Below are 12,430 nucleotides of genomic sequence, written 5' to 3'. Positions count from 1 at the left end.
CAAATTAATGAAGATCTTAATTAATTAATTAATGAAGATCTTATTGTAACATATGTATTTAGGATTTGTCTGGTTATTATTTTGTGAAGTTGTTTTACAAATTGTGTTGAAATATGTATTATTAATGTTTGTGATTTAAAAAGGAAATCTCCTGTTATAAAATTATACCTTGTGGGTTTTTTCCAGCTGCTCTCATTCGTGGCAACAGAAACAATTGTACTCAGTTTTCCAGTAACCTTGACTGGCTAATAAGTAAATTGGACAGATTAGAATCTTCCTCAGGTGAGACTTACTTTTATCAATGTAAATTAACTATCAATGCCCCATACACAACTGTCTTACATTATAAATGTCAGAGCAGTTTTCCTTGAAAACAACATATGTTAGAAAATACATACGCAGCACTTTTTTTAATAGAGCAAAGTGTTACATTTAAACATACATTGTGGATGTGCAATACCACATCCAATCAGTGTTGAACATGACTTCAGTGAATTAATGGATTGGGTCAGAAAGTGTCAAGACTACTATCCCGTCACTATCAATAACATCAGAGTTGTTTCTGGGCACAAGTACACATAAAATATATCTATAGAGAGAGAATTTTTTTTCACAATGGAGTGTTCAACAAAATATTGAAATACTGTACGATGCTCCCTACTAAAACTTTTATTTCTCTCTTTAAAAAGGAGCTAAACTTGCATTTTTCTCAAGTGGTTTTAAAATTGTAACTATTTTCAAAAGAAAACAGAAATTAATGGCTTCATAACGCATTTATGTCTAATGCGGTTCAAATCATTGTTTTATCAATACTGTTTAAAAGTGTTTTCATTCTGTTTTTAAGCTAGAGAAAAGATAACATCTCTTAAGTTACTCTCTTATTTACCGAGCTTTCAGATTGTGTTCAGTAGCACAGATGATTTAATGACAACATTATTTCTGTGGCCTTCATACAGGTATTTTGGAAGTGTTGCACTGCATCTTGATTGAAAGCCCAGAAGCTTTAAATATAATAGCTGAGGAGCACATCAAATCCATTATTTCATTGTTGGATAAACACGGACGCAATTACAAGGTATGTTTGGAAAAACTAAGGATGTACTGATAATCTTACAATGACTTGTGGAAAAAAACAGAAGAATGCTGACATGGAAATATGTGATCCTAGTACCTTTAAAGGAAAAAAATAACCTTGAAGTAAATCTGTAAAACTGCTTTGTTGAAATTAAAAAAATATGTGTAATATAAAATTGCTTTTCAGTTTCAAATACAGGAAAGATGTATGACAAGCAAATAGTTAAGAAATATTGATAACCAATCAGAGCTTTGGATTTGCTGAGAAAATTAAGCATTCTGACTGTAAGCACTTGGACAGAGTAGCCTGCTTTGTGATGCAGGTCTCTGCAGAAGCAGTGAACTACCATTGTTGTATCTGCAGAAAGACAGAACTAAATCCTGCAGAGTCATTCCTAACTTGAGTAATAATAGTAGTAGCAGAAAAGAGCAAAAGAAAATGAGAAATCAGAAAAATAATCCAAATATCTGAAAACATAGATGTTCAGAAGAAAGAAAAAAACCCTGAGTTTTACCAGAAGAAGTAACGGTGGAAATTAATTTAGATTTCAGTATGCAATTTATTATGACAGAATAAGGTGAACACAGTTTCTGGCTGTGATTAGGATGACATCACAACACAAAATATAATATAGTTTTATGTGTGATTTTCTGATCTGACTTTTCTTCCTCAATTAAAATTGACTTATAATAGACTTATAATCTGATGGAAGAACAAAGAAAATTTTAGTGAGCTGAAATTACTGATTTACAGGAGAAGGTAATATGGAGAATCTAACCAACTACAGGTATGGAAAAGGAGAGAAGTATTTTTAAGCATGGTTAAGGAGTATAAACTGATATAAGTAGACATAAGAAAAAAATTAAAATTACAGTGGCAAGTTAGCTTACTGTTTTTAACTGTTAGCAAGACTATTGTGCTGTGCCAGTCACCTGCAAAGAGAATCTTTCAGCTGGAGTGTCTTAAAGTAGACCTCATAAGGAGAACTTAAAGCAGAAAAGAAAAATGTTGTATACAGGAGAAGAATTAGACTGGATAACGGATTTGTGCATTTCCGTTTGTAATGTCTTTGACTGAACATCGGTAAGTAATGAAGTAATGTGAAGTAATGGATTTATTTGTTACTCTGGAAACAGTATATCTTGTTCTCCTGCTAGGTTAGAAATTCTGTGATTTAGGAGATAGAATCAGTAATGTTATTAACTAAAATTGTACTGGAAATTATTGATTTGAAGGATTTTTTTTTTAAATTAAAAGCCTTGTGTCAGAAACGTAGTCAGTGAGTGCCTAGAGATTATTTAAACAGTTTATGTGTGAGTTCTGAGTTACTGATTATTTGTTATTAATGTTATTAAGACACATTACAGTGGAGTACTCATCAGAGTTTCTGCGGTTATTTAAGTTACTACCTCAATCCTTCTGCTAGAGATTTCTGCCCAATAACAGGGATAGTAGAAAGGAAAATGCATGAGCTGGGACATAGAAAAGTTCACAATGTATTATCTTAAACTGCTGCTGAGGGTGGCTTTGTGCTAATCCACTGAGCAGAGAACAGGAGTGGCTAAAAAACATGTATTGTTCTTCTGCTCCTTGTGTTGTTCAACAGTTTCCAAAGTGGTAATCAACAGTGTGAAGATGGTTCTTTGGCTTGGATGTGGTCTGTAAGAGTTTAGACCGTTTGGGTTCATTGATCAATGATCACTTGTCAGAGATCAAATGCATCTTTAAGCTTCTCTGGTTTTTGCAAAAGTGTGCAGTTTTGTCCCCATGAAGCAGCCCTATGTTACTGTGTTCTCTTCCAAAACTTTTCACTGTAGTAAGTTGTGGGAGAACTATGTCAACCTCTTTCACTTTTCAGACAGTGACCAAAAAAAAAAAACCTTGAAATTGTAGGATAAAGTCTTCCTGAAACTGTTTTACCTTATAGTGAATTCTTTTGAATATTTTTCATTTTAAAAATAAATTGATTATTTCTAATATTGAAAACATGATTTCAAAACAGATTCATAAGCAGTCTGAGAATTGCAGTTGAGAATCGTTCAGTGATTTTTGCTCAGAAAGTTTTTTGGACTGAAGTAAATTTCTCAAAAAAGTTCATTTCATATTTCAAATTTTTAATGAGATTTAATTAAAAAAATTGTAAAGAATTGACATACAGTTGTTCTTGCTTTGCTTTTTTATAATCAAAATGAGAATAAGGAATCTCGAAGGACAGTATTTTGAGGCATTTTGCCAACTCTGTGTTCTGAATTTATGATCCACAAACATTTGACATTCTCTCTCAGTAGTACAGACTATACTCGGTCCACATATGTGAAAATTATTTAGAAAACAAAAATAATAATACATAATATATTCCTTCCTTTAGGTTTATTCTGAATGTAAATTAAGCCAGCAACTGAATAATAGTGTATGCATCTGCCTTTACATGACTTTCTTCTGATTTTTTTAAGGTTCTGGATGTGCTTTGCTCTCTCTGTGTCTGTAATGGAGTTGCAGTTCGTGCCAATCAAAATTTGATCTGTGACAATCTGCTTCCTAGAAGAGACTTACTCTTGCAAACACGTTTGATTAATGATGTGACAAGGTACAGTGACATGTTTTATTGTTATATGAGAAAAAATTGAACTTATATGTCTTCAATAATTAGTTGCAGAAAATACTGTAACCTAAGAGATGTTCCACAGCTTTCAATATTGAGACACACACTTAGGAAGTGTTTAAGTATTGATTTCTGAAAAACCCATTTTTGCTAACAATATGGAATTGTAATGCTCAAATTGAAACTGCTAATTAATAGTAAGATCTGTTTTGAAATGGAAAGATGAAAGTTGCTTTTTTCTCACTCAAAACAGAGCATGGCTTTACCTAATTATTATGGAATATGTAAACATACTGTGAAGTACTTGTGTGTTTTAAGAGGGATTTGATTTGCTGGCAACCTCACTCCTGTTTTTTTTGATTTTAGGAAATGATCTTGTTATTCCTCTTTCACTATGTTTTTCAAAGCATGGAACCTATACCTTAGAAGTTGATTCTATATCAGCTTTATGAAGTCATAAAATGCATCACTGTTTTAAATATTATTATCAAAATGTGGACATCTACACTTTTATCATATTTGCAAAGTGAATTTGACTGTTATACAGCAACATAATTCATAAGTCACAATTTAGGTTTACACTAACTGGTTTACATTTTCTTTCTTAGCATAAGACCAAACATATTTTTGGGTGTTGCTGAGGGCTCTGCACAATACAAGAAGTGGTACTTTGAGTTAATAATTGATCAGGTTGATCCATTCTTGACGGCAGAACCCACCCATTTACGAGTTGGATGGGCCTCTACTTCAGGTTATGCCCCCTATCCTGGAGGTGGAGAAGGATGGGGAGGCAATGGTGTTGGTGATGACCTATACTCTTACGGTTTTGATGGCCTTCATCTGTGGTCTGGTAAGTACTTCCACTTATCCTTACATTTAGGAGTTACCTACCTTTACCTCCAGTACCTACATGTACGTAGCATGCTAATTTATAGTGAGCTACACTCAGAACTCTAGGATATCATGAACTTATTTAGAATTTCAGATCAGGTTTCTTGTGTGAGATTTTAGTCAATATTGAGTTATACCAGTTAGGCTTTTTAGCAGATAGCTTCTATTTTCATGATTTTGATCAAACAATGGCATTTTCCATCTCTAGATCAAGACTGACTTAAGTCTATCTGTTCAAAATCAATGGATGTATTGATCTCAGACAAGTTCATTGTACATGAATCTATGTTTGCATTATTCTTTCACTTTGTATCTACAGTTGAAGAGAAATGACATTATCATCCTCGCACCTATTTATAGATTAAAAAAAAAATGAATTAAATTTTGATAAATAGTTTCATGAAAGATAGTTTTGGCAATTAGAAATAAGAATTGCTACACTGTTACCAACTATTGCAACTATTACCAACCAGCGTTACCAGTCAGATAGATTTGAGTAAGAGCTCCAGAAAAGTAAAAGAAGTTTACAGGAGGGCTCATCTGAAGTGTTGCAGTTCAAATTATTTTTGTAATAATGAGTGTGTTACAGAGAATAGCCACTGAGGAAAAATAAGGAAACAAAAGAATCTGATTAGGATGCTTTGGAGTGCACCCTTTGGGGTACATGGCTAGCTGGACAGTGGCTTTGAAGCTATGACCAAGGCTGTTGTGTTTTTTTGTGTTGTTATCCCTCCCCTGATACTGTATCCGTGGAAAGGGAACTAGAATGTACTTTTTGTAAGCACACAGGTTTGTCACAGAGGAGTATCTTTTAACCATTTCAATGTATGTTCCTATAGAAACAACCAGCAAACTGCTATTGGGCAATTTTAAGAACCAAATAGCAACACAGGAAATGCTGATGGTTGTTTTTGCTTTCTTAAAGTTCCTAAATACTCTCTAAATAAGGAACATTTCAGAGAAGGAATAATGCATAAGGCTATACAATAAGAAAATATTTAGGTAATTACATCATCTGGTGTCTTTGTAACATAATTCTTAATTAACTATCAATAAGTAAGGAAAGGACAAAGAAAAGCACCAAGAAGTGAAACAGTTGCTAAAATTTCTAGAAGATTTTACATATGTATTCTACTTACATAAATATTTAAAACAGAGCTCTGGCAATTAGGTTTTGTACCTAAAATATGTAACAATCTACCTTAATTGGTAAAGGTCTTTTGCTCATATAGAAGATTTTGTTAAGAAATAGATGAAACTGTAGGATCACCTTTTATTAGCGTTATATTTATATGGTCTAAAATTGTGTTTTCTCTGGCTTATAGCTTTGTAATTCATAAATTGTTCGAGAGTAAATTTTATTGCCTCAAGATAGAATTGAGTTGAAAACTGAGTTCATTTTCAGAAATGAGATGTGGACTTTTTCTTTCCAAAGTTGGACAGTTCTGACCACCTTTTCTCTGAAATGTTCAACCATTGAGTTGGGAATGTAATGTTTCATTGTAAAGGACATTTTAAAAAAAATTTCTTTCACCTGGAATTTAGCTTTCTATGTTTCCTGTAAAAATCTTTTTAGAAAAAAATTCAATATCAGCACGCTCTATATCTGACTTAATTTAATGGTTTTGTTTCTCAAGTGTGTAGCCATGAGCATTCAGAAGTTTGGAGAAAAAAATAGACATAATTTCAATCCTTGTGTTTACAATCTTTAATTGTGAAATAGCATGTTATTTTTCCTTCCAGATCTCTCTTGCATACAGCAAATGATGTTTATTTTTTAGCTTGTTCAATTTATGGCTTGTGCTTTATTTACTGTACACTATTCAGGGCATGTAGGAAAAATCCTTAATTTCCCTATATTTCTTAGTACCTTGAAATTCCATATATAGCTAATTACTCTTTAATTGCTCAAAAAATAATACTGTGGGGCCATGCAATTAAAAGGAGTGTGTAAATACAGTGTACGTAAATACGCTGAATTCAATTTCATGACCTTAATTCTAACATTTCCTAATTTGGGTGTGTTTGACTTTGCAATTATATTAGCATTGTTCTAGCATAGGATTTTGTATTTAAAATATCTGTCTCCGTGTGTGTGCACACACATAATTCAATATTTTTTCAGCACTACTGAACAATTTTCAAATTACAAAAATAAAGATTTTTTGGGAGTAGGCTGGGAGACATCTGTAACATACTCTATTAGAAGTGGCTGAATAAACTACTACAAAATTAAACACTACTTGAACCTCAGAAATGCAGTGCTAGCAAGTTTCTTAAATCTCATCTCCTGCAGCAAGGGAAAATTCAGAGTACTTAAACTGTCCTGAACAGTTGAGTGAACTTTTTCATAAGAAGTTGCAAAGACAGTAACTTGAAATAGTGCTTAACTGCTCAATTAGACTTGCTTTACAGTTAAAATACAGTGTTTTCAAGGGAATTGTTTTGAAAGGAATTCTGGAGAGATATTCCTTGGCTAAATATATACTCAGATACTCAAGTGTGTTTGAAAAACTACAGTTATCTGTAAATGTGAATAATTAGATTACTTCAGACATATTATCTCTGGTTAATTGTTATTACAATGCTGAGTCCTGTGCATGGCTGTAAGGTTCCACCTTCCCAGGTAGGAAAAATAAAGCTCCCCTCTGTTTAGCGTATGGCTGTAGTTGGTAATGAAAATCTGGCCCATTAAATTCTTAATCCATTTTTTGATAACTTGGTATACCATTCTGCCTCTTGATACTGTAAACCTGGATATTAGTCATAATCACAGCTCCAGCAGAATTATGGAATCGTGGATTGGTTTGGGTTGGAAGGGAACTTTAAAGATCATCTAGTGCAACCCCCTGCCATGGGCAGGGACATCTTTCGCTAGACCAGGATGCTCAAAGCCCTGTCCAACCTGACCTTGAAAACTTCCAATGACAGGGCATCCACAACTCCTCTGGGCATCCTGTTTCAGTGTCTCACCAGTGAATATTCACAGATATGTGAATCTAGTATTTCACAAATAACTAAAGAAAAAAGAAAAAGGATATATCAGTGTTAGCTTTATAGAGGGTATCATTTACTGTGCCTCAGTACTCTGGCATCAGGCTATAGTGTGAACTTGCGTGATTTCAGCTGATCATGTTCTGTCTTGAGAACAATATCAGAGGTCTCAAGTGATTTTATGCGCTTTTCTGCCACATACTAGTTTGAAGAATGTTGACTCACTGTCTCTAAAAGCAAAACTTTTCATAAAACAGATGAAGGCAAGATCATATTTTCATGACTGTGAACATAAAACTTGGTGATATTCTTTAGGAAATAATTTAATTGTTAAATCTGTGATAGTCTGATTAAAGCTTCTGATTACTGAATATGTTCATCCTAGGTCGAGTACCTAGAGCTGTAGCATCTGTCAATCAACATTTATTAGCATCTGATGATGTGGTTAGCTGCTGCTTGGATTTAGGTGTACCCAGCATTTCATTCCGCATTAATGGACAGCCTGTACAAGGAATGTTTGAGAACTTTAATACAGAAGGGTTTTTCTTCCCTGTTGTAAGCTTATCAGCAGGTGTAAAGTAAGTACAACTCAATTTTAATTGTTTTCTTTGTTGTCTTGTCACACAAAATACTGACCAAATTCATGTATGATTTGTTCTGTTTTGTTGTTTCGGTTCTGGCCAACCAGCAGCTGGGAAAGAGAGAGACAGGAAAGTACTGATTTGTTATAGTGATGATTTCACTTCAGGGTGAAATGTGAGCCTGTTAGCAATTTGACCAAGTCACAGTGTCTGAAAATTATTATTTTATGGGTATTTGGTGACCTAGGGGAAATGAATTCTGTCTCATTCTAATTATCAGTGAAAAAAAAAGCACATTAGAAACACAGCACCACATTTGGCACTAATTAAAATTCTCAGTAGCTTTCTCAGCAGGAAGATAAAAAACCAAATCATCATGAAAACTCATGCTATATTCACAGTAGGAAATACAAAGACTGATGAGAAGGAGTTTTGAAATCTCGTTACTAATATTGCCCATTTCTTATCTGTTTTATAGCTTAAATACTGAGATTCAAACTTATCATTTTCAGGCTCTATTGTTATCTTACCTTTAATTCATTCAGAAAATCTTTTGTAAATGTCAGTCTACTGAAGTGGCCAAAGTATTTGTGTTAACATTACAAAGCCGACATAACAATGAAAGACTAGCTCTTGCACTGTTGTTATAACAGGACCAGTTTCTGTTCAGTTCATCTTAGAGCATCTTTATTGCTGGTATTGACGGGCAACAATTTTGGGAAGGAAAGGCATAAAGATTATTAAGGAGAATTCTTCAGTAAGAAAGGTTGCGATTTTTCTGTCTTTTATAGGCTAAGCATGATTTCTGCATAAATATAGGTAAGTTATGAAAATTTTTCACTGTGAAAAACTGCTAATGATCTAGATGTCAACAGCTGCCAGAAATTGCCAAACTTAGAAGAAATGATCAGGAGCAGAGTAAGAGATTGTGGTGAAGGTGTGAAAAGATGCAAAGGGCTAGCTTTTATTTAAAGGAGGGTTTCTCTTACACATGGTAATTTTTAAGGAAAGGAAGGTTTGATATGGCCAGAATAGATAATATATAGCTTTCAGAGGAGAAAGAAAGCTCAGGTTATAAATGGTTCATACATCTAGCAATTAAGAAAAAAATAAATCTTTGTTTCTCTGAGGTGAAGTAAATCGGATAACTAGTTCTCTGTGGGCTTTTCCTTCTGCAATCAATACATAAATACTTTGAGCAACTCATGTTTAAGAAAACCTCCCAGATGAGAATACTTACAGAGACCAAGCAGAATAAAGGAGGCCTAGGAAGGGCTTAATAAATCAATTTTCATTTATTCTCTGAGAGTGACCATACTATATAGCTGCATTAGTACAAGAGCTTTTGAAAATGTTCATTACTGGTTTTTTGTAAGAAATCTACCTGAACCGATGTACTACTTTCTTATTTGATGTTGTTTGTGTATTTTGTGAGAGCATTTTCTGTTGTAGTTAATAGTAGCTGATGGCAGTAGCAGGTTATATGTCATCTTCTGTGTCTGTTAATATGAAATAAATGTTATTTCATAGGAATCAGGAGTTCACAAGTGGAAGATAATGTTCTGCAATGGCCACAAACTCTTGTTTTTCTGTTGCGGCTTATCTGATTTTCGTTTGCTTTCTCTGACTTTCTCAGTCTCTGATTCTGGGTCTGCTTCATCATTCCATCATCAGTTTTTCTTCTCTAAATGATTGTCAGCACCTGCTTACCTGCACTGTCTCTCATTTCATTTTTTACTCTAGGCATTTTATCCCTATCTATCCATTTTTTTCCTCCTCCACCAATGGTACTGAGTTCTGCGTGTAGTACTTACAATATGGCCATTCAGATAATCAAGGAATTTAAATTGCAACTCTGTACTGAGAATTAATTCTCTTTCCTTCTATTTTTATTTTCTTCTATTCAGATTTATTTAACTACTTCTTAAAAAGTGTGTAAACACAGAGATAAAGAAATGAAATGTGTGATTAACTTTAAATGAGCCATCCAACATGTTTTTAGGGAAGTTAGGAGTCTATATGAGTTGACAGGAAAAGTCAACATCTTAGAAGTAAATGCCTGGTGCTTTTAGTAATTAAACATGAGGTACATCAAGTACTGTTATCATGTGGGTTTTGTCTTTCACAAATAGCCTCTGTAGTAAGCAAAAGACTCTGTCATTCAGGCTATGAAAACTAAGTATAGTTGTTAGCAAATTGTAGGTGCAGTTGCCTATGTACAGCTCAACTCCAAAATGAAGGAAAAGGTGTAGTAATTAACCTAAATAAATCTGCTTAACTATTTCTGGCTGTCCTTTAGGAGTTAGGTTGCTTTATATTTGATTTTCAGGAGGGTTCTTTTTAAGGTTAAGGTCAGACAAATTAAAACAAGGTTTTCAAATCAAAAGATCTGAACATTTCTTTTGAAAGCCACAGCTTCAACTTTTTAAAAGAGAGCGTGCAGTGTTAGGAGGATGTAACCAGTGTGGAGGTTTAGGTACTGCTGTGAAGAGCAGGGAGAAAACAGGCCTCAGAAGGAATGAGAACATCATAAAGATCAGCTGAGATTGATTGGTTTGCTACAACTCAGAAAAATAGACCAAGTTGGCAGGAGGCAAGGAGCTATTTCCTGGGATGTGGTCTGCAAGGGAAGAATTCCATAAGAGTTTTTTCACTTTGATTCTTTCTTTGGCTTTTGTCTATTTAGGAAGTTAGACTTCTAAGTCTCAAAATAAAATTGATCACCTTTTTATTTCTGAAATATTTTGATCTGTGTGTGGGTTTGCCATAAAGAGAGGTCTAAGCTCAAACTTGTCATGTCAAATATTTAGCTGCCTTAGGATCATTAAAATATTTTAAATAACGTATTTTTGAAATGAAATTAGAAAATTCAAGCTTAATAGAAATAATAAATAGTAATATATTTCTTGTGGACCTTCAACTGTTTCAGATATTTGTGACTTGTACTTATGTACATCCTGTTTGAGAAAACTTGTGAGTCTTAATTTTTCTCCTCTTTTTATATTGTTAACATCTCTTACTGGCAATGCAATATGTTGATCTGATAGGTCTAGTATTTCTAGAAATATAAGTAGTGATGTAGGCTTCTTCTGGCCACCTCATCACAACAAATGTATAGGCTATTTCCTAGAGGTAACAATTGTTTTTGATTTTCTGTGGTTGTTTACCTCTAGAGTTTGCCGGCATGAAGACCAAAGTATGAAGTTGGATAGCTTTTGTTTTTGCGGTTTTTCCTGGTACACTCCTAAATTTATATGAAAAATATATATCTGAGGACAAACAGAGAACTTTAGGGATTTAACAGGAATCTTAGTTTTGCTTGTTAAACTCATTCCCAGTTGTAATATTTGGTATAATTTGGTTTGCTTGATTTATGTACTATGATTATAGTGGGTTTTTTTCATCATATCCTGTGGAGTTTTTTTCTCTTCTGCCAACTGCCTGCATGAGTGCACTGAGAAGTTTAAAACATTTAAGTTTTATATAAATAGTCCCTATGGGATATTTTAGAGTAACAGTTCAATTTAAATTAGATTGGTGTTTCCAAATCATTTACGTGCATTAAGAATTTCACAAGTTAGTACCATTTGATTTCAAGTAAAAAACTTTTTTTTTTTGAAAATACGGTGCTGCATTGAATTATTAGTTTTGCTTTTACTAAAACGAATTTTTGAAAAATAGTGAGTAAGTGATGTTGTTGTTCATAATATCTGCTAGTATGAATGCTTGGTAGCTCTTTGGTGTTCATCAAAACATGAAATACACCAGCATTTTTGTAAATGCTATTCAAATAAATGTTTAAGTTTCTAAATGATTTATTTGTAATGTTAATATACGCTGACTATTTAAGAGTATAATTTCTTCATTGAAAATTTAACAGAGTTCGTTTCTTATTGGGTGGACGTCATGGAGAGTTTAAATTTCTGCCTCCTGCTGGCTATGCTCCCTGTTATGAAGCATTGCTTCCAAAAGAGAAGATGAAACTGGAACCAGTGAAAGAATATAAGAGAGATTCTGAGGGAGTGAGAGATTTGCTGGGTACAACACAATTCCTCTCCCAAGCTTCCTTTATCCCTTGTCCAATAGACACCAGTCAGGTAAGTTAAGTATGCAATAACTTGTCGTGGGTTGTGAAATATGTCTTAACAAAAATTAAATTTGCAATATGAAAACTAAGCTAGCTTGCCTCCTTTCTTATCAATTCGTCATTTGTATGTTGTAGTGTGTTTAACTGAGCTAGATGATCTTGGATCTACAAGGTGTGGTAACTGGAACCTTTTCTTATTT

General features: G+C 33.7%; 1 protein-coding gene across 1 annotated transcript in view; it reads left to right on the top strand.

Annotated features, from left to right (window-relative positions):
• Window positions 1–12,430, top strand: part of RYR3 (ryanodine receptor 3) — a 203,647-nt gene that overhangs the window by 50,715 nt on the left and 140,502 nt on the right. Inside the window, 6 exon segments of the mRNA XM_086613614.1 lie at window positions 187–282; window positions 957–1,075; window positions 3,529–3,662; window positions 4,286–4,527; window positions 7,948–8,140; window positions 12,024–12,240. Coding sequence (XP_086469740.1) covers window positions 187–282; window positions 957–1,075; window positions 3,529–3,662; window positions 4,286–4,527; window positions 7,948–8,140; window positions 12,024–12,240 — 1,001 coding nt within the window.

Source organism: Tauraco erythrolophus, chromosome 6, assembly GCF_009769465.1.
Source record: "Tauraco erythrolophus isolate bTauEry1 chromosome 6, bTauEry1.pri, whole genome shotgun sequence".
NCBI lineage: Eukaryota > Metazoa > Chordata > Aves > Musophagiformes > Musophagidae > Tauraco > Tauraco erythrolophus.
This window is presented reverse-complemented; position numbering and strand designations above follow the sequence as displayed.